The following is a 22,807-nucleotide window of genomic DNA, read 5'->3' as shown; positions in this document are numbered from 1 at the left end:
GTTTGAAAACCTAATTTAGATTCCAAAAACTTATACCTGGAGTCTTGAAGGCAAATAAAAGTATTCAAAACTACAGTGTATCCTTGTAGTGAATGTGAAACTGTCAGCAGGATTTTCAGGTCATTTGACAAAAAGGATACAGGTGCAGTAGTTAGCAGTGAAGGTGACTGCTAGTTTCATCAATCACTTTGCCTTTCTTTAAGTTGATACATAATGGACCCCTTCAATCAGCTTCCTTGTTCTTTGTCACTTGTTTAGGAAAAGAAAAAAGTACAAAGGCTGGGCTTTAAAGTCAAGCCTACAAAATGAATTGTTTCTTATTTACAGAAGGTAAAGTGATGTCAGTGTAAGCAGAAGCTCTTCATAAAATGTTGAGTTTGTCAGTAGTGATCATATGCAGTTTGAAGCTTTCTTCCCATAGGCCTTTATGGTGCTTGTAAAAGCAGAGAGTTCAAACAAGAATGTGAAATTAAGGTAATGTTCAGTGGCAGAGTAAAAAAATCATTCAAGGAAATGTGTTCATGAGTATAGACTTTATTTATTATAGTCACAATTAGTGATATCAATGGCACCAGCTAGATTACATTTATAATTAAGTCCTGGGCTTTTTGAATAATAATATTTACTTAATATACTATTAATAATTACACATACAAAATATTGCATAATCTTTTCCTGCAGCAAAGTGGATGCACTAATTTAAATATCTCCCTCTGGATGTATAAAAATTGTGCTCTGAGTTCAATGTATCTTTGTGTGTTAGTGTGTCACCTGAGTACAGCATATAACCTCCAAGCTATACAAGTTGCTCTGGGAACATATAGATGCCTGTACAAAAATGGTTCTTGTTGGTGCCATTGTTTTTCACAAACCCTCTTTGGTGACTGTCAGATTCCCCGATCCAGCTGATTTTAGAGAGTTTGAGGGATGGGTTAGAGTCTTTTCATTAAAGAGCAAGCGAGCAAGCAAGAAAAGGTATCAATTTGCAAAGCACCACATTCTTGTATCATTTACAAAAATCTTTGGTCCCACATAAAACTCGTAGGCATTTGTGTAAACGTGATGACTTGCTGCAGTCTGATGCCTAATTTGAAATGTGACCACCTTGGGTGATAGAAGGTATCCTAGGGACTAGAAGGGTTTGTGAGGAACAATCTCAAGTTTGCCATGGGTAAGTTGTGATTGGCCATGGAAGTTATATATAAATGGAAATGGCCTTTTTGTGAGGATTCCCATTTCATGCTTTCAGAATTCCAAATGTCCCTTATCTAAATGTATGTATCAAAATACTATACGTTGTCATTTTTTTTTTTTACAGTATGTGAACTCTATAACAGCTAAATACATTTGGATAAGTCTTTTGCTGTGAATTTTTCAGAACCTGAGCGGATAGATGACAGATTACAAAACGTTACCAGCTCCAAACATCTTCTCATTCCTTCATCATCAGGCAAACAGTTAGGTACCTCCCCTATCTATCAAAAGGTTATAGAAAGAAAACTAAGAAGTCCCTGCCTAGTAACCGACAGATTAGGTGCTAAAATGAAAGTATCCAGCTGTCAGGATTTCTATAATATCATTTCTTTTCCCTTTTAATAAAGGGAAGAGTTTGTGAGAATCTTGTTTTTGATTGCTGAGAGCATGACATCTTTTTGCTCCAGTTTTTAAAATCAAATTGGTAAATAAAAGTTGGACCTAATCATACTTAAGAATTATTGATTTAAGTACTATTGATTTCACTGGGCCAAATGATTAAATCTAGATCCCGCACAATAAACCAATCAGAATAATTACATCTTTGCCCTAATTCTTTTCTCCCCGTGCTCTTTTACCTGTTGCCTAAAAGTGGCTTATTTTTGTTACAATATATAATCACCATCTCAGTGATTGCCTACAAAAATAAATAATAAATAATGGGAAGTTAGGTTGACATTTATTTTGGAGATGCTGTTCTGTAGGAATCAATTGCCTTTATTTCTGAGTTAAGAGTTTTTTACCCAATGGATGATATTAACCCAGATGAAATACTAGTATTTATTTAAAACATTTTGCTTACTGCTTCATATTTCAAAAAACTTACCAAATAACTAAAAAATAGGTTAAAACTATTGAAAAGAGCATACATTAAAACATTGTGTAAAATGTATAAAATAAAAGAAGCGAAGAATTGGAAAAGAATAACAGAAAAAAGCAATAAAAAGTTGAATTTCACAATAGAGATACAATATGTGTATCTCTCTACAGCAGTGTTTTTCAACCTGGGCAGGTTTAAGATGTGTGGACTTCAACTCCCAGAATTCCTCAGCCAGCAGTGCCACACATCTTAAAGCAGCTGAGGTTGAGAATTACTGCTCCAGAGAGAGCATCCTACTGAAAAGCCTTGTTCCAACAGCCACTATGAGCACTCCTAGTGTAGGCCCTCTAAATGTGATGTTAGGGTATGAGCAGGAATATATGGAAAGAGAGGTTTCTTCAGACACTGATCCCAAGCAGTGAAGGGCTTTAGAGATTGATACCAACACCTTGAACTGGGACAGTGAATGAGTGGAGTTGATAAATAACTGATACGATGTATTCTTATTATCCAATTCCAGTCAGTAATCTTGCCACTACATTTTGTGCAAAGTGAACTTTCTGCATGTGTACAGTATATATACACATACATACATATACACAAACGTATACAGTGGTGCTTAAAAGTTTATGAACCCTTTTGAATTTTCAATATTTCTGCATAAATATGATCTAAAATGTGATCTGTTCTCCACACAAGTTCTAAAACTACATTTGTTTAACTAGGTTCTCTTCATCTAGTTTTAGGACTTGTGTGGAGAACAGATCACATTTTAGGTCATATTTATGCAGAAATATTGAAAATTCAAAAGGGTTCACAAACTTTTTGTTACGTAAGAACTATTATTTTCAAAGTATATTTAAAATACAAAATAAAAGATATAGAAAAGATAAAAAATAGAACTAAAGAAAAAACGAAAGTGTCAAAAGACAGAAAACAGACTTCCAACTTACTTCAGTACAGATATAAATCCATTTACAACTATAAAACAAACCATTTAATCACTAAAACCCAAGAACAGAACTTATTTTTTTTCACCACAAGCAAGTACTCTAAAAGTGGTTGCCAAATAGATAGAAATCCAGAAACAGAATGTTCTCTTATTAATGTTAGTTTAGCCATTTGTGCCAAGTCCATTAATTTAACAATCCAATCTTCAACTGTAGGTATTTGTGAATCTTTCCATCGTTGTGCATATAAGAGTCTTGCAGCTGTAATCATGTATAAAAGCAAAACTCCATGTTGTTTCTCTTAACTCCTTCTCCATCAAACCCAGAAGAAACAGTTCTGTGTTTTTTTTAGGGTTCACAAACTTGTAAGCACCACTGAATACACCACACACACAGCCTTATACATAAGTCCCTCTTTTGGGGGAGATGGGTGGTAACAAGATTTGAATAATAAATAAATAAACAAATAACAAAAAATAAATAACAAAAAAAAATTACTACAGCATGGATTACTGCAGTGAGACCATTTCAATCCCAAATAGAGCTGCAACTGTCACATCAGCCTGAAATGGTGATGGGTGCTTTCCCCGCAGAGGCTTCTTGTTCTTCTAAGTTCAGAATTGGATCTAAAAGCAACCCCAAACCACTAGAACCTTTAAGGGGAATTCAGTCCCGTCCAAAGCAGGTTCAGCATCACTCCTCTGGACAGTGAAAAGCACCAGTGTTTTATCTGGATTGAATGTCAGTCTTACTAATTTGATGATTAATAAGAGTGGTGGAACACAAGCCTCTTTCTACCTTTATTCATTGTTTTTTCCTTTATTACCTGGTATTCTGACATTCAATTGTCCATGTAGATAATTTACTTCCAACTGGACTGATTGCTTTTGGGTTCAAATACTTTAAGCTGCCTTAGGAACTTTGTGGAAAGTGAGATAGAAAAGAATCCATCAAAAGGGTTCATTTTTGAAAAAAAGGTAAATGTAATTTAACTCCCTGATTACTACTTTTAACAAGAGGTGATATTGTGCCTTTTTCAAACAAGTTATATTATTAGTAGAAAAATTTGCAGATTAATTACTAGTTTAGTGAAATATTTAGATATATTTATAAAACCAAAGTATATAACTTATTTCAGTGAAATCAGCTGCTTCAGAAGAAATCTGTGGCACATGACAGACCAACTTAATATTCATGAGGAATCCTCATATTTCAAAGCACTCTACTGGCACAAGTCACATTTGCATTACTGCTCCTCACATTTCCAGGAAACTTGGAGGGTTTGGCTTTATGAAGTATATCGATGTAAAGCTTTCAGCTGTGTCTTGTGAAAACCAGTGATAACCTTTTAGGGAAATTGGTGAATTACATTTCTCTGGAAAAGAGGGTATTTTAAAACAAAATCATATAGTTGGGTATGAGAGTAAATTATGGGAATTCAGTGACATGTAGAGTGAATGACCCCAGTAAATTTCTAGGTTTGGTTTTGTTGTTCCATTTTGTTTCCATTTATTTACCTGATTATTCTGTTTTTTAATACATAAATCATAATAAGGGGGGAGGTTCCTAATGAATCAGGCAGTCCCTCAGATAGTCAGGTCTTAAGCAGTTTCAAGTTTGAAATGTTTCAAATTATAACAATACTATGCCTTGTGAACAGAAAACAGTTGTCAGCCATTGTAGAACTTCCAGTGCTGGAGTGGCATGAACATGATGCTAGTAGTAGTAAACAGTCTAGATACCTCATTTTCTACCAGTTCAAGCTCTAGACACTGCTAAACGGAGTCTACATAGACTGTGTTAGAACATTCTAAATGCAATATAGCAATGGCCAGAGCATGGTTCAGTATTTTATATTGATTTAGGAACAGCAAATACTTACACACAAAGTCAAGTTGTGGAAATAACTGTTGAGTCCTGAAGATTGATGGATAGTGTACCTTCAAGGAACTCCCTCCTAATCTTTAGTAGGGAATGTAACCCCTTCCAAAGCATATTGAATTGTCTAAAAACAATCTCAGCTGATTTATTCTTACCCACTTACCCAGCTCATTATTGAACCCAGGCAATATTCAAGAGCCTCCGTCACTTTTTTGGACTGTGCTGATATTAAGCAATACCTTAATGGCAATAGCTTAATGTCATCAATATATTGATGCTGCATTGTTGCAGAGAGTCAGATAACCCTTCGTTGCAATTTCATATATTCAGTAGGGGCATGGTAGAACCCTATGAAAAGTTACAACCTAAAGATATACTTAAGGCAAAACTTTCTGGGCATGACTCAGCAGAACAGACTTGTAATTACTGTAATACAATTTTCATTTGGAAAAGGGAGCTCTGAAGTAGCAATTATATTTATTCAAACGATGCTTCTTTAAATTTAAAGAATGCATTTAAATGTTCAAAGTACTGGGAGAAATTGAATTAAGTCTCTGAGTGCATAAATAATAATGAATACCTTGTGATCTGCTGAGAAATGTAATTCTTTTAAGCTTCAATTTTACATCAGCTCAGTGCTTTATACATGGCACCCTATATAGGGAAATAAATCTCTCTCAACTTCTGATCTGCTAAGCCAAATGGAGCGGATGGCGTGTGTATGCTTGCCAGCATTATGTTTTTGCAGTCCCAGAGAGAGAGCAGGAGATAATTTAACTGGTGCTTAGTGGTTTGCCATAGATGGTTGGTGGAGCACATGGTGCAGTGGGTTCCAAGTTGTACAATGTGGTCCTTTTTTGCTCCAGATGTTTTACTTTTGGAATCCTTAACTCTTGTGCAGAAAGATACTTACGAAGTATTGAGTTACTAGTATTAGTCTCTGCTCTCTGTACTTGTAATGTTGTGACCTAATACAAACTCTAAGCCTATTTGTTTCTGAAACTTAAAACTGTTTTCTGAATTTCATCTTAAAGATAAATGATCTGGAATGATTTTGTAAGTTCCTAAGATCGGGAAACGTTTTGGAATGTTTTTATATACAGCTAGGTCACAGAAAGCTATAATACATTTGCAGCCCCAAAACTAATCTGCAAGATTACTTTTCTCATTGCAGCACACTAATTGGACTTCACCTGACTGCTGGATTGCATATTTTTGCAAGTCTGTCTCAGAGAATAGCAGTTTGAATTGTACATGTTCTTTTTTCTTTTTAATCTGTATTTCAGTCAGCTTATGCTGTGGCATTAAACATTTTATGATTTTAATCTTAAATCTACCCCCCAAGAATCAGACATGCCATATCATAAAATAACTATTAGTGATTAGTTTGTATCATATAAATCTAACTTGAGTTGATAATATGGTCCATTACCAGCTAACTGCACAGAGTATTTTTCATTTTACACTCTTCAGTTGCTTTTTAGTGAAGTGTTGAAAATATGAAGCTTTTTCTGTTCTAAAATTGTATGCTGTCTGTCTGTTATTAGTGAGATAACAGCTCTTATAAATGTTTCAGTAAGCACTAAGTAGACAGTTATGTGCACTCTCATTCCACGCTTATTTGCTTACTGTAATAAACTGATAAAATATGTGTGGCTTGTCTCAGTATCTACAGGCACATAGATTTCCTTTAAAAAATAATGTGTCTGCTGAATTGATTGGTTATTTTCCCAAAACATTCAAAAGTACATAGTTGACTTTCTTAACCATATGCCAGTGGGATTTGTTGTAGGTTATTTCACTGTAACGAAATGCATGTCACTGCATTAGGAAAGCCCTGTAATCTGTGTTTTTCAAACATTTTAATTGAACCAGTCCTACATGAAATAGTTCCATCCATTCTCAGCTGGATATTGCCTTGAGTTCCATAATTCATGCTAAAATACTGTTCATCTTAGACACTCCCATCTAATATTTGGTTAAGAAGGCGTTTTGCAGCAGCAGAAAAACATTTAACTAGTTACATAAGCCATGTGTATAAATAAAAACATGAAACACTCTTCTACAAGTAGGTCAGCTTTCCTAGCTCAGTTTGATACATTTCCACAAATGTTAACTGAAGTGCACACCTTAAAAAAAAGTTGCTATATTCATTCTAGATTTCTGGAATTTTGAAAACTTATTGTAATATATTTGCATGTATAAAATTAGTAATGGGCTTCAGTGGACCATTTATTTATTTATTTTTCTCCCACCTTTATGATTTTCATAAATAACTCAAGGCAGCGAACACACCTAATACTAATTGAAGCGAATATTTGTAGCTCAGGGTTGAACTGTGGAGTCCTTGGTGCTCTCTCAAGGAGAGAACAACACCCCCACCAACACAAGCAGGGCAAGCCACTGTATATAAACAGAGAGCAAGGCCCTCTCCCTTTTCGCACTGAAGATGTTGCCTAGTCTGGCAATGAAAATAAAATAAAATAAAATCTGCAAGAAAATAACAAGGCTTAGAGAGCACCAAGGACTCCATACCTAATACTCATTCCTTTTCCGTTTTTCCCCACAACAACAACCCTGTGAGGTGAGTTGGGCTGAGAGAGTGACTGGCCCAAAGTCATCCAGCTGGCTTTCATGCCTAAGACAGGACTAGAACTCTCAGTCTCCTGGTTTCTATTTGCTACAGGTGAATACAGTGGTGGAGAATATATGTAGATCAAGGTTGAATTGTGGGGTTCTTGGGGTTGTCTAAGCTTGGTTTCCTTAAACCATTCAACAGGAACAACCAGAGATCAAAGGAAAGGGCAAACTGGCCTGAGCACATCCTCCCTTAACCAATACACAGAGAAGCAGGAACCAGCACCAGACAAGCAGAAGCAGTCAAAGGAAAACAATAACCCCAAACCCAACACAGGGCTGGTAGGCCAAGCTGCTATATATAATCAGCCAACAAATCTAATTTTCCCATGTCAGAGTATTGATGATGTTACCTAGTCTAGTAATGAAATGTTTGCAAGAAAAACCAAGCCCTGAAAACACTAAGAACCAAACTATATGTGAATTTATAAACATGAAGATGTATTATTTAATATAACTTAAATGTTTATGGGGTTTTTTTTCAGAATATTAGCCAAGAAACACAATTTTGCTGCTGAAAGAAATAACATTTATTAGCAAAAGATATTTTCCTTCTTTCTTTAGGCGTCTTGCACATGTATCCTTTCTGATAATCCTCTATAGCAGATTTAGGGGTGGGAAGTTGTGATGGAAGAGTAGATAGGAATGTTCCATTACTCTAATTCTCCATGATATCAACTTCTGGCTCCTTTTTAACCTCCATTATAAGCCTTCAGTACTCATTAGCGTTGTTGTTTATTCATTTAGTCGCTTCCGACTCTTCGTGACTTCATGGACCAGCCCACACCAGAACTTCCTGTCGGTCGTCAACACCCCCAGCTCCCCCAGGGACGAGTCCGTCACCTCTAGAATATCATCCATCCATCTTGCCCTTGGTCAGCCCCTCTTCCTTTTGCCTTCCACTCTCCCTAGCATCAGCATCTTCTCCAGGGTGTCCTGTCTTCTCATTATGTGGCCAAAGTATTTCAGTTTTGCCTTTAATATCATTCCCTCAAGTGAGCAGTCTGGCTTTATTTCCTGGAGGATGGACTGGTTTGATCTTCTGGCAGTCCAAGGCACTCTCAGAATTTTCCTCCAACACCACAGTTCCAAAGCATCGATCTTCCTTCTCTCAGCCTTCCTTATGGTCCAGCTCTCACAGCCATATGTTACTACTGGGAACACCATTGCTTTAACTATGCGGACCTTTGTTGTCAGTGCGATGTCTCTGCTCTTAACTTTTATCGAGATTTGTCATTGCTCTTCTCCCAAGGATTAAGCTTCTTCTGATTTCCTGACTGCAGTCAGCATCTGCAGTAATCTTTGCACCTAGAAATACAAAGTCTTTCACTGCTTCTACATTTTCTCCCTCTATTTGCCAGTTATCAATCAAGCGGGTTGCCATAATCTTGGTTGTTGTTTTTTTGAGGTTTAGCTGCAAGCCAGCTTTTGTACTTCCTTCTTTCACCTTCATCATAAGGCTCCTCAGTTCCTCTTCGCTTTCAGCCATCAAAGTGGTATCATCTGCTTATCTGAGGTTGTTAATGTTTCTTCCAGAGATTTTAACTCCAGCCTTGGATTCCTCAAGCCCAACATGTCTCATGATGTGTTCTGCGTACAAGTTGAATAGGTAGGGTGAGAGTATACAGCCCTGCTGTACCCCTTTCCCAATCTTAAACCAGTCTGTTGTTCCATGGTCTGTTCTTACTGTTGCTACTTGGTCGTTATACAGATTCTTCAGGAAGCGTACAAGATGACTTGGTATCCCCATACCGCTAAGAACTTGCCACAATTTGTTATGGTCCACACAGTCAAAGGCTTTAGAATAGTCAACAAAACAGAAATAGATGTTTTTCTGAAACTCCCTGGCTTTTTCCATTATCCAGCGGATATTGGCAATTTGGTCCCTAGTTCCTCTGCCTTTTCTAAACCCAGCTGGTACATCTGGCAGTTCTCGCTCCATGAATTGCTGAAGTCTACCTTGCAGGATCTTGAGCATTACCTTACTGGCATGTGAAATGAGTGCCACTGTTCGATAGTTTGAACATTCTTTAGTGCTTCCCTTTTTTGGTATGGGGATATAAGTTGATTTTTTCCAATCTGATGACCATTCTTGTGTTTTCCAAATTTGCTGGCATATAGCATGCATTACCTTGACAACATCATCTTGCAAGATTTTGAACAGTTCAGCTGGGATGCTGTCGTCTCCTGCTGCCTTGTTATTAGCAATGCTTCTTAAGGCCCATTCAACCTCACTCTCCAGGATGTCTGGCTCTAGCTCACTGACCACACCGTCAAAGCTATCCCCAATATTGTTATCCTTCCTATACAGGTCTTTTGTATATTCTTGCCACCTTTTCTTGATCTCTTCTTCTTCTTTTAGGTCCTTGCCATCTTTGTTTTTGATCATGCCCATTTTTGCCTGGAATTTACCTCTGATGTTTCTAATTTTCTGCAAGAGGTCTCTTGTCCTTCCTATTCTATTGTCTTCTTCCACTTCCGCGCACTGCTTGTTTAAAAATAATTCCTTATCTCTTCTGGCTAACCTCTGGAATTTTGCATTTAATTGGGTATATCTCCCCCTATCACTGTTGCCTTTTGCTTTCCTTCTTTCTTGGGCTACTTCTAGTGTCTCAGCAGACAGCCATTTTGCCTTCTTGGTTTTCTCTTTCTTTGGGATGTATTTTGTTGCCACCTCCTGAACAATGTTGCGAACTTCTGTCCATAGTTCTTCCGGGACCCTATCTACTAAGTCCAGTCCCTTAAATCTATTCTTCACCTCCACTGCATATTCCTTAGGAATATTAGTGAGCTCATATCTAGCTGATCTGTGGTCTTCCCTAATCTCTTTAGTCTGATCCTAAATTGTGCAAGAAGAAGTTCGTGATCTGAACTACAGTCAGGTCCAGGTCTTGCTTTTACTGACTGTATAGATGTCCGCCACCTTTGGCTGCAAAGGATGTAGTCCATCTGATTTCGGTGTTGTCCATCTGGTGAAGTCCATGTATAAAGCCGTCTCTTAGGTTGTTGGAAGAGAGTGTTTGTTATGCAGAGTGAGTTGTCTTGGCAAAATTCTATCAGCCTATGTCCTGCTTCATTTTGTTCTCCCAGACCATGCTTACCTTAGCATTCCAGGTCTCCTGTGATGAAAATAACATCTCTTTTAGGCATGTTGTCCAGTAGGTGCTGCAGATCCTCATAGAACTGCTCTACTTCAGCTTCTTCAGCATCTGTGATTGGGGCATATATTTGGATCACTGTGATGTTAGATGGCTTGCCCTGAATTCGAACTGAGGTCATTCTAACGTTTTTTGGATTGTATCCAAGCACTGCTTTAGCCACTTTACTATTAATTATGAAGGCTACTCCATTTCTTCTGTGGTCCTCTTGTCCACAGTAGTAGATCTGGTGGTCATTTGATGTGAAGTGGCCCATTCCAGTCCATTTCAGTTCACTGATGCCCAAAATGTCTATCTTTAATGTTGACATCTCCCCAATAACCACATCCAATTTGCCCTGGCTCATCGATCTTACATTCCAGGTTCCAATGGCGTGTTGATCCTTAGAACATCGGATTCGCCGTTCACCACCAGCACCGTCGGCCGCTAGCCATCCTTTTGGCTTTGAGCTAGCTGCGTCATCACGTCTGGGGCTAGTTGAACTCATCCTCTGTTCCTCCCCAGTAGCATTTTGACCATCTTCCGACCTGGGGGTCTCATCTTCCGCTGGTATACCGACATATCTCTGGTTGTACTGATCCATTTAGTTTTCACGGCAAGAATACTGGGGTGGGTTGCCATTACCTTCCCCAGGGATCGCATTTAGTCTGACCTCTCTGTCATGACCTTCCCGTCTTGGGTGGCCCTTCACGGTTTAGCTCATGGCATCATTGAGGTGCTCAAGCTCCAGCACCACGACAAGGTAACAATCCTTTGCTGAAGACTCATTAGCATAGAGTTACTTAATTGAGAAACATATAGATTAATCAAACTCTGTAACTATTTTATATTCAATTTGCATTTTGGAAGTATTGATATATTCAGTCAGAATGAAGATTCAAGATTGTAGAGGTATTCCTAACTGTTTTATTCTATATATAGTTTGGTTCTTTGCTTAACAAGATTTTACTAGTTAGATTTTCCATATACTTGCTTCAACAGCTAGATTTTTCTGTTTAATGGCTTAATGATTATACTGTATTTGTTTATGTAGTTCACCAAATTGATGTAAATATTTCAGGTTTTTTTCTCCATGATTATTAACCCTATTGATTGATCGATTTACAGTGCAACTTTATATTTGTCTATTCAGTTATAGGAATCATTGAGTTCAGCTGGGTTTACTCTTATATATGAGTTAATAGAATTCGACTGATTGAAGAAACCTATTGTTTAATCACAGAATTTTCTTTATTGTTAGCAACAAGATATCATGGTGAATGTGAAACAAGATATGCATTCACCATCTTCTCTATAATTGTGGAGAATGGTTCCCAGTAAAAAATAAATTTAAAAAATAGAGAATTGCTTGTTCTGAAAGGAATGCCATGCCCTTAAAGGAATTTGTGGCTGTTTCAAGATCCATCATTATCATTGGAGATCTAGATGATTGACCTCTGTGACTAGAAATACCAATTGTCAGCCAAGTTGGTCCTTTCTCTGTAACAAATCTTGGACAGTTTGGGTTGAATTGGTAATCTCAACATTGGATTACTGTATTATACTCTGTATGAGGCTGCAGAAGTTACAGATGGTACATAATGCAGCAGCTAAATTACTGATTGGGTTGCTTCATCATGTACTTATTATACCAGTGGTAAAATATTTGTACTGATTGCCAATCTGCTATCAAGCCAAATTCACAATGAGATGGGAAACATCTGGTCTGTGAGGCCCTCTCCTCCAGGTTCTTCTCATTTGACTACTATTTGTTCTCCTCTTTTGAGTGAAGCCAATTCACCTAATTTTTCTTCTGCAGGAACAGGAGGAAAATGAGACATGGGTAAAGCTTATGCAAGAGGCAGAGAGAAATAGCTTCCTGCCTTCTACCATACAAGAAAACAAGTTGTGAGGAAATTAGGTTTCTCTCTCCAAAGCTCCATCCCCTGATACCACCCAGCTTGCCAGGCGAAACTGAGGGCTGAATCCAGTCCTGCAGTCAAGTCCAGAGTCTTCTACCACTATATACAGTGCCTTTCGGAATAATTCCATTTACTGTATACTGCTTTTCCTTTCATTTTCAGTGAAAATTGCAGATTGCTGCCTGATAAAGATGTACATTCTTGATTGTAGTGTTTTGTTTTTTTGGAATTATTTTCCCTTTGCAATATACCAGATTTGCACACTGGGTTATTTTAGTTGCTTCATGAAAACTTATCTTTTTATATTTCTTTTTTTCCACAGTATTTACTCTTGTCAGTATTTTCAGTCTTTTCACTGAAGTGTTTAATATAACCATTTTATTGCAATTGTAAATCACATCAGGCTTTATACAAATAAGCAGTCTACAAACACTTGAATAAAATGTTTGTTTAGTAAAATAATAAAATCATTACTCTAAGCTTCTAGCAATACTTACATTAATTCATTGGCTTTATAATATATAGAATACAATATGATCTTGCTTTACATTTCAAATTTTATGAAGACTAAAGACTTCTTTATTTGAAAGCTGGGGGGTGGGGATGGTTGACGTAATCAGCTCATGAGTTAATCTTGCCATTAGTCTGTTAGTTTTTTTTAATTAAGTTTGCATCTTAAAAGCTTATTGAGATAATGTTTTAGAGTTATTTGTTCACATTTGCAGCTGTTTTTACATTCCTATTAGGAATATATAACATTACTTTTTTTTTACTAGCAAAATATTGGGTCATTTATTCCAGTTTGGTCAATTCTAACCACTTCACAAGAATTTAAGTATCTCAGGAAAAGGATGCTACTTATTGTGTCTTTCTCTATTATTTATTTTCTTGTTGTTTTCATTGTGATTTTAAAATTGCTTTGATATTTTTCTGGCTGTTTCCTAGAAATGTCACAGAGACATTTCAACTGAGAATGGTATTCAGTGTGATCAGGTAAACCAGAATTTCCTGATATTCTAGCTGCACATAGTATGTAATATTGTCTGAATGCATCATGTTCTTATTTGACCCTTAACAACTATTTAATAATCTATACTCACAAAATTGTTTTTCATATATAACAGGTCAGTGCTCCTGTATTTGTGCCAATGAAAACTCATGAACTCCTTCATCGAATGAGTGGGAAAGGATTAGCAGCCAGTTATCACTTCTCAAGACATGCATGCATTTATAGTGTTCAGATGGTATCTGTACAGGTGACGCTGACTAATACCACAGACCAGAAGATAGAGAATATCCACTTAACTGAAAAAAAACTGCCAGCTGACATGAGAATGCACGTATTTAATTCAATAGGTAATTGAATTCTCATCTTGAAACTATCTGCTCATCAATGTATAAATTAAAAAGTACTGATTTGGATGTTTTTAAAAAATCATAAGTTTATCTTATCAATAAAGTTTATAATTTAATTATAATATAATAAATATAAATATAAATATAAATTTTATAAATATAAATATAATATAATTTAATTCAATTATTTATTGAATGTTTTATGATGCAGTACACCATTATACTTGCAATGCCATTGAAATGGTTTGTGTCTATTGCCTGATTTATAAGTTTCTCTAAATAGTTTCCTCTCTGAGCAGGCATGATTAAGATGCTTATATTTTTTTTACAAAGTAATTTCATACAAAACAGTATATCATTGCAACGTAAATAACATAGGTATCTGCAGGGAGGCATATGCAAAATGTATGCCATGAAATCATGATGCAAATTCTGCCTTTTACTTACTTGAACAGAATATCATGATGCAAATACTAAAGGGCAGAGCTTGCTTCTGGCATTTTGGGGTCCTCATTGTTAGGAACAGATGCCTGTGCTAAATAGCAGTGATAAAATGATCTGGATTATCCACTCAAATGTAGTGGAGCCCTACATTTATAACTTCTCCTACTTCAACCCTTTCTCTCCCCTCCTCCCCAGCCACTTTTGACATTTTTTGAATATAATTTCACTCAAAAGATATTCATGGAAGAAAATGGAGAAAGTATATTTAGAATATTTACCCATTTCTCCTGCCTCCTGTTGCTCCAAAACTACTCAGAAAAGTCACTGGTTGGCATTTGGCATTGGAAGCTGAAGAGGGAATGGAGAATATGCAAAAATCTCTTCTTCCTTATTGCTTTACTAGATGCTAATGGAAGGAATACTTTTCTTTGTGGTGTTTGGCTGTTCTTTGGCATGTTTGGATCTATCCCTATAAAGTTCTAAAAATACTATTTGTATTGAAGAGAATCTAGAAAAAAACACAGAACTATGACCTATTAATAGATTCAGAAAAAGTAATACACTAATATTGTTAGTAAACCAAATGTGCAGCAGTCCAAAATTATCCGTAGATATGCAGGCTAACCATTCATTATGTTACTTTTCAAATTAAAGCAACAATTAAGGACAAAAAAATACAAAATTAATTCCTCAACATAATTTGTTAAACACTTGGTTTGAGGTTTATTTTTAAAAATGAAATGCAAGAAGTCCCGTTATTTCTTCTGCAAGCCTTTGATCTTTTTAAAATAAGGTATTAAATACTATTTTGCTGTTGTTTAAAAATGTTTTAAAATCCATGTGACAATTTTCCCATATTCTCTCTTCAAACCTTTTTCCATATTTCATAATTCTATATTTCACTTTTTATTTTAAGCAGATTAATAATTCCTTATGGATATAAAACTCAACAATAATGACACCCTAATAGTATCTCTGATATACATCATAGAGATACAGGCTTACAAAATTTTAAATGTACAGTATCTTGCTTTCTCAAAGTGTTGGCAGACTATTTTTTCAAACTCTAATTTCCTTTGATAAATATATTTTTAAATCTCAAAGCTAAATCAGACAAAAGGAGAATTAAGATAGCTTCTATAAATTGACATTATTTGAGTATTTGATCATATTTCTTGCTGGTAACTTACTTTAGCAGACACACAGATATATATAGATCTAGATAGGATTAGATCTAGATAGGATGGTTTATCTGTAACTTATTCAGTGCTTAGCAAAATGTTCACAACATTCTGTTTACTAGAATCCCTTGAACCTGGGAAATCCATTACTGTTCCAGTGGGAATTGACTTCTGTGATTCTACGCAGGCTGCTAGTTTCCAATTATGGTAAGTTATGCTATAGTGGCACTTCAAAAACAAATCGCTTATATGCAGTGTAAATGAATAACATTGATGGCCTGTGCTACTGGAATGTTAACATAGTTGACTAGAACACTTTTTAAAAAAAAAGAATTCTCTTTAAGGTTGATCAGTATATTCAATTTTGAGGTGCACAAGTTCTTTCTGTCTTTTTTCTTTAATTATCTTAGTATATATGAAGAACACTTTCAGAGCCACTCATTCACGTGTAATAAATCTATAACTTTTATATGGTATCATTGCTAAACATACACAAGACCAAGCTTTGCTGGAGAAGAATTAGCAGAGCTTCTGCAGTGGGTTTCTGGGCCTCACAAAGCTTTATAATCTGGGTATGAAACAAATTAAGCTTACTCAGTCCGATGTTATATACTTGGGGGAATTCTTTCTTAACAGCTGGTAAGAAAAAAATGCAGTTACAAGATTAAAGCGGACTCTTATGTAATGCCTGAAAGTTGGAAATCAGGAATTGAAGGAATGTGTGGAAAGTTTTCACAGAGGACAGGAAAGTAAATGTAGGCAAAGTATAAGTTCTGTTTAATTTTACCATTTCATTCCATTACTTTCAGTTCTGAATCCTTATTTGCCCTCATCATTGGAACTCCCCTGTTCTGCCAGCGGACAAATCTTTTCATGTGGTGAAGGATCTTACTCATCATCAGTACAGCACTTTTTGCCAACACTTGTACTAGAGTCATCCATACTCTTATACCAGCCACATCCAATGGTGCTGGATTCCTTTATACTTACCTTGGATGATGCCACTTCCAATTAGCTAACCCCATCTAGTCAACTCCATTCTATACTATTACAATATTGTAAGGAAAGCTTAAGAAGGCATTCCCTTTTTAGGATCGAGGAGAACAAGACATAACTTTCTCAACTAGCATAGATAGCTTACTAAACAGTTCTCTCTCAATCTTTTATCTACCATTCTCTTCAAATTTTCAAGGATCCCCATTTTCTGAGCATTGTTCTAAGTATTGTTTGCAGATCAGATCAAGACTAGCATTTATGTCATATCACATCATCATCACTTAATGACCATTCTTGGAGCTGGAAATGAGATGGACTTTGGGCTTTATTGCCTGTATTATTATTCCTTTTGAATGGACAGCACTAGTTATTATCTTGAGACATACTTGGTGCATCACTCACATGATTCCCACTCAGCATCGCATTCAACACATTAACTTACTTTGACACAACCACATTTGATTATGACCTGCAGTTCCATGTACCATTACTGCCCCTTCTAGCACTAATTCTAGTAATATTCTAGTAATATTACCTATCATTTCTTAGATAATGCAAACATTATCTAAAAATGCTACTTCTGGCACTGTGTAGATGACAGCTGCTCTGTGACCTTGGGAGCACTCTCTCTCATCTTACAGACCCTAAAGGTCTTCATCAGCTTGGCAGGTTGGTTCCTTTGCTGTTTCTATTCTGTCTTTTCAGAGAGGACTGTCCTGATTTTATCTTTGAAGGGCTCACCTCCCAGCCAGCCAGCTGTCACCCTTATTTCTCTGAGTAAATCAGTTCAGACTCAGTGCCATTCTTCTACTATGATAAGCCAGAAATTATTGGAGCCAGCTTACTCAGGACTTCGGCAGAATTTTCCAGATACTCGACTGAGATGGCTTGGCTAAACTCTAGGCTCATAGTCATCATTAGCCTCACAGATCATGCTCAACAATGTAGTGTTGATCCTTCATACAAAGGAATTGGGATGTGCTTGTCCAAACTTATCTGTCTTTTCCTCTGTTTATGGAACTGGTGCCTTGCTTGTTGGATTAGTCTTATTGTGGTGCACCAGAACCTGCCACTACTCTCTCTTGGAAAAAGATGCATTTCTCCACAGGTGGGACACACTTCTTCTATATGTCTTTACACCATTCCCTCTCAGACCAAAGGCTCTGTTGAACTGGGTCTCTATGAAATTGGTTGGCTGTAGTGATTGAGGCAACTGATGTTCTCCATCATCCTGTGCCTCTCTTAGCAAGTATTTCTGTGTACTCCTTAAGTCAAATTTTAGCAGAACTAAAGCTGAAACTATACCCAGACCTGAGATCTCTCAAGGTCATATTGTAACTCTTATATGCCACTCCTGCTTTGAGAGGTAGATGATATTCTGCTTGTACTACTGCATCTGTTGATAGGAAATAGACATCGTTTTTAAAGTCTCTGTCTTCTTTAATTCTAATCCTGATGTTCATTACAGTTGGTCTTTAAGGTCCCATTGTTTCTGAAGTTGGATAGTCTATCATTATCTTTACTGAAGTTCAAATTTGTCTATCTTAATGTTCTATATAGTTGTTGGTCATACTCTGTTTTTTGCATCCTCTGCCTAAACACTTTTTAAGGGAACTTTCTAATACTTAGTCTCCAGATCAACCTTTAACTCTTCTTTGAACCCTTGTACAGTTTTGCCCACCTTTTTGCCCAAGCCTTCTGAATTATTGGCTACTATAGATTTCATAGTACTCCCTGGAAATTAGTGTTCTTGATAATAATCACCTCTATGAGAAGAGATGGGAAGCAGAGAAGACCATATGTACTTTCAGTTCCAAAGGTTGCAATAATTAGAAATGATATTATTATTATTATTTGACAATTGTGGGAGAATATATGGCAAATAATATTTATAGCTAACGTATAAAGCAGCCTTATAAGCAGCACCAATAATGTGTGAGAATTAAGTACGTTGTTAATTCAGTGAGAGAAAGGCGAGGAGTTCAGACAGTAGCATATTTGTTTAAATGGGAGAAAAGCAGAAGGAACAGAGATAAGCCATTTTATTCCGTGGGGAAAAGACTTGGAGTTTGGAGGGATTCATTGAATTTAGCGCAAGAGAGGCAAGGACTTAAGAGAGTAATGAGGGATTTATTTATGCATGCATGCATGCATGCATGCCCAAGTCAGTTTTTGACTTGTGGCGACTACCTAGACAAGTCCCTGCAGTTTTCTTGACTAGGTTTTTCAGAACTGGTTTGCAATTGCCTCCTTCCTTGGACTGAGAGAGTGACTGACCCAAGGTCACCCAGCTGGCTTTGGGCCAAAGGTGGGCCTAGAATTCGGTCTCCCAGTTTCTAGCCTGATGCCTTAACCACTATGCCAAACTGGCTGTCAATAGGGGAAGTTTAAAGTGCTTCTGAAGGAAGAACAGTTGAGTCACTGGTAAGTGTATACCCTGCTCTTATTAACAAAAGAATGGCCTAGGCTCTGGCAACTTTATTTTAGTTACATATTCTTTTCCTACATCTGCGATTGTCTTACCAAGACCCAGGAATCAGCAGTGCAAATGGGGAGAATTGAAGGGGGATGTCTCTGCAATCTTAGTTTGGAAAGGTAATCTTTTAATGTTTGTATGTTCTGTAGCTACCAGGACTGCTGTACAGAGGGTGTTATTGAAGGGATTGTTGAAGGCACCTGTTTTTCTTCAAACCAGGATCCTTTTCCCAACTAGACATGCCTGCCAGACTTCATTTAGTGCATAAGGGTATCAATTCTGACTGAAAAAGGAAATTATCCCCTACAAACAGTGTGAGCTAATATTCCATTATATGAGACTCCCGCATCTTATTTCTTTCTTTCTTTGTTTAAAACATTTGTGTACTGGTTCCCATCAAATATATTGAAGTGGTATCAAAATAAGAATAACCAGGAGGTGGGCTATGGCATGTTGCTGCTGAATTCAAAGTAGCAGTCTAGAAATCAGATAGCCAAGGAATTAGGGGGAAAAGTTGCTAAACAATTTATAGATTATAATTTTATGTTCCATATATTGAAATGTATTTCAGATTTTCTATTTTCTTTGGGACAGGAAAGGTATCACTGTGCAATACAATAACAACAACAGTTTATGAGATTTTTGCAGATTGTAAAAGAGTATTAAAACAGCTTTAGCATTTTCCTTTGCCTCATAGTAACAATATTCATTATCAGTGGTCAGCATCTATAAAGGCCACTATGCTTTTGGTATATAATATGCTGATCTCATGTTAAATAATGCTTTAAAGTTTTCATTTTTACGAAGTGTTTGCATTTCAAGTGCCACTTGCTCCATATAACAATAATTCAGTCTCAGACTTAAGACCCTGAAAGCTTGAGAATTCTCTGCCGTGATGAATATAGGCAATGTAGCATAACACATTGATTTTATGCATATCATCATCTTTATGTTTTGGGAGGTCTGCTGTATTAGCGATATATAAAAACTGATTACCTTCTCCAACATTGCCTAGTAATTGTTTATTATTTTCCTATTAGACAAACAAGGAAGATCAATATTCCCCAACACTGGTCTGTGAATAACATCACTGTAAATAGATTTGCCTCAGACACCAGTGGTGTTTTCATTTTAATGATTTGAACAATGTGAATCCAATGACACAACTCAAACTAAGCAGAGTTTAGAGTTGGAGGGAAAAAAACAAAAATATTTGGTTTTCTCCTACACTAATTTTTAACACTTGCTTTTTTTTTTTTTTTATGCCTTTGAGTCATTGTTGACTCCTGGTGACTGCCTGGACTAGTCCCCACAGTTTTCTTTGCAAGTTTTCAGAAGTGGTTTGCCATTGCCTGCTTCCTAGGGCTAAAGCAGGGTTTCTCAACCAGGGTTCCATGAATGTGCAGGGGTTCCCCGAGGCCTGAAAAATATTTCAAGGGTGTCTCCAGGGTCAAAAGGTTGGGCTAGCGGGTGTGCTGGCCCAAGGTCACCCAGTTAGCTTTGTGCTTAAGGTAGGACTAGAACTCATGGCCACTTGGTTTCTAGCCCAGTGCCTTAATCACTACACCAAACTGTACTAAAATACCAAGTATCTGATGGTATCATCAATTTTGTAATTCAAATCAACTATAAATTAAGTAAAAAAAAATAGTTTAGCTTAGATAAAAAGAGAATGGAATTTATCACTTTTTGCTATAGGAATATTTTACATGTTTTTCCTACACTACTTCTTGGGACATATTCTTCCTAAGTGGGGCACCAGGAACTAGCAGTGAAGGGAGGAAGAAAGATCAGCAAGGGGAAATAGATTGTATGCACAGGCAAAGGGACTGAAATATGAGTAATACCTAAGTACTAAATTCATAAGACTGTAGGTTTAAAACTTCTCAGAACCTGCTCACTTGATGAGTCCACGGAACTCAGTTTGATGAGACAATTGGTCTGCAGCTGCTACCCCATTTCATCCATTCTAGGGACACAGCATCAGGTCTCTTCTTGTCGTCTTTCCTTATGGATGGGAGAATAAGCTGCTCAGGATATTTAATGGTGACGTGCAGAAAGTTTATAAGTTTACCCCCTTTACTCAAAATCATTGCAGAAGCTTTTGTTGGACTGAAGGGAGATAAACAGCAGAATACCTATTTCTCTTGGCCATTCAGACCTGAACCCCAGTGGTCAAAAGCTGTACCTTGTGCTGTTCTCTGCAGCCTGCAGTTCCATTGTCAGACCTCTGTGGTGGTGTGTTGCAAAGATAAAAAGTCTCTACCAGAACTGTTTTCATCTCCCATAACCGCTTGCACTGCATGTCACAAGTAATAGCTTTTTCTCTTACACTTTCTAAACAGGGCATATGTTTTATCTACACTGCCCTTTCAAATGACTTTACATTTGTTTGGAATATTTTATGCCCATGTTCCAACAAACAAATATATGTGGCATTTGTTTCATAGTTAGGGGAAGGTTCACTGCATAAACCAATTCTGATTATAATTATTTCCTTACATTGTTCCAAAAGGGAGAACTTAGTCTTACATCAAATGTAATTGATCCTGAAGCAGTGTAATCACAATTACTCACTTTCTTAATTAGCCTGCCCAAAATCAGAAAATGGAAACCGATCGGCAGTGTTTAAATCAATAGGTTTGTAGTAAGGCTTGGGTGGAAAGGGAGATAATGGTAATGGGTAGATCAATTGGTTTAGATGCCATTCATTGACTGTGTGTTTTGCATCTACACTTTCAACGTAGCCAATATATTGGAGCCAGTAATTCAGTAAAAAGCAAACTGTATAAAAAAGGTAAAAATTGATAATAAAACAGTTAGAGGTTTTTTATTAAGGAATTCTTTCTATAAATTATGGTAAAAGAGGGAAAATCTAACAGAAAGAATTAAAAATGTCTGAAAGGATTCATTGGTAAATGCTACTTTTATTAGGCTACGCTTTTGAGAAAATTTAATTTCTCTTTAATTTAAAGGTGACACCTCATGCTTTTTTAGCCGAGTTAGGAAGGTGTTTATATTGTATATTCATAATAGTACCATTCTTTATTTTCTGAAACCAGCAGCCAGACATTGTTCAGTATTTCAGTATATATTTCAGCACTACAAAGCCATTGCACTTGTCTATATTAAGGGACAACAAAATAAGTAATCGTGCTTGGCCTTAAAAAAGGCATTTTTGTTTTTTAAAAAAAACTTATATAAGTTTTAGATGTGATAGTTTTGTCATTAGCTGTTAGATACTTGGTTAATTGACATTTTGGGGACATTATCCTCCCATGGCCAATCTCTGCAGAGCACAAGTCCAGTAGCTATGACTGAAATCTTTTGAAACACTGCATATTTTATGGGTTTTCACCTGTTGGGGTTTTGGATGATCAGATGAATCAAAATATGTTACAATATAAAACTATGTAATTAATATTTTTGAACTGAATTATGATCAATCACTATTTCAGCTTGTGACAAATCATGTCACAAAAAAATCTTTTTTATATTTTACAGTAGAATGCAACATTAAAGAACCACTGTATTTTTCCAAGCTTTGAGCTTCAAGAATAGCATATAGCAGCTTGCTCTGTTAATCTCTCCACTTATAAATGAATCTTAATGTATACTTTGCAAAAACCAACAAATTGTATAGAGCACATTCACATCCATTAGAAAAGATCAATATATTCAGCTCCATAATAAAAATTCCAGCATTCATGTTCAGGTAGTTGGGATTTCCAATCCCCTTGTCAAACAAAATGT

At 36.5% G+C, this 22,807-nt stretch overlaps 1 protein-coding gene across 1 annotated transcript in view; it reads left to right on the top strand.

The window, feature by feature from the left end:
* AP3B1 (adaptor related protein complex 3 subunit beta 1) overlaps window positions 1-22,807 on the top strand; it is a 199,117-nt gene that overhangs the window by 145,687 nt on the left and 30,623 nt on the right. The window contains exons 23-24 of the mRNA XM_063295553.1: window positions 13,726-13,957; window positions 15,705-15,789. Of these exons, the coding sequence (XP_063151623.1) occupies window positions 13,726-13,957; window positions 15,705-15,789 (317 nt within the window). The remainder of the gene's footprint in view (window positions 1-13,725; window positions 13,958-15,704; window positions 15,790-22,807) is intronic.

This window comes from Candoia aspera, chromosome 2 (genome assembly GCF_035149785.1).
Source record: "Candoia aspera isolate rCanAsp1 chromosome 2, rCanAsp1.hap2, whole genome shotgun sequence".
Lineage (NCBI taxonomy): Eukaryota > Metazoa > Chordata > Lepidosauria > Squamata > Boidae > Candoia > Candoia aspera.
Note: the sequence above shows the minus strand (reverse complement) of the source record. Positions and strands in the feature narration are given on the sequence as shown.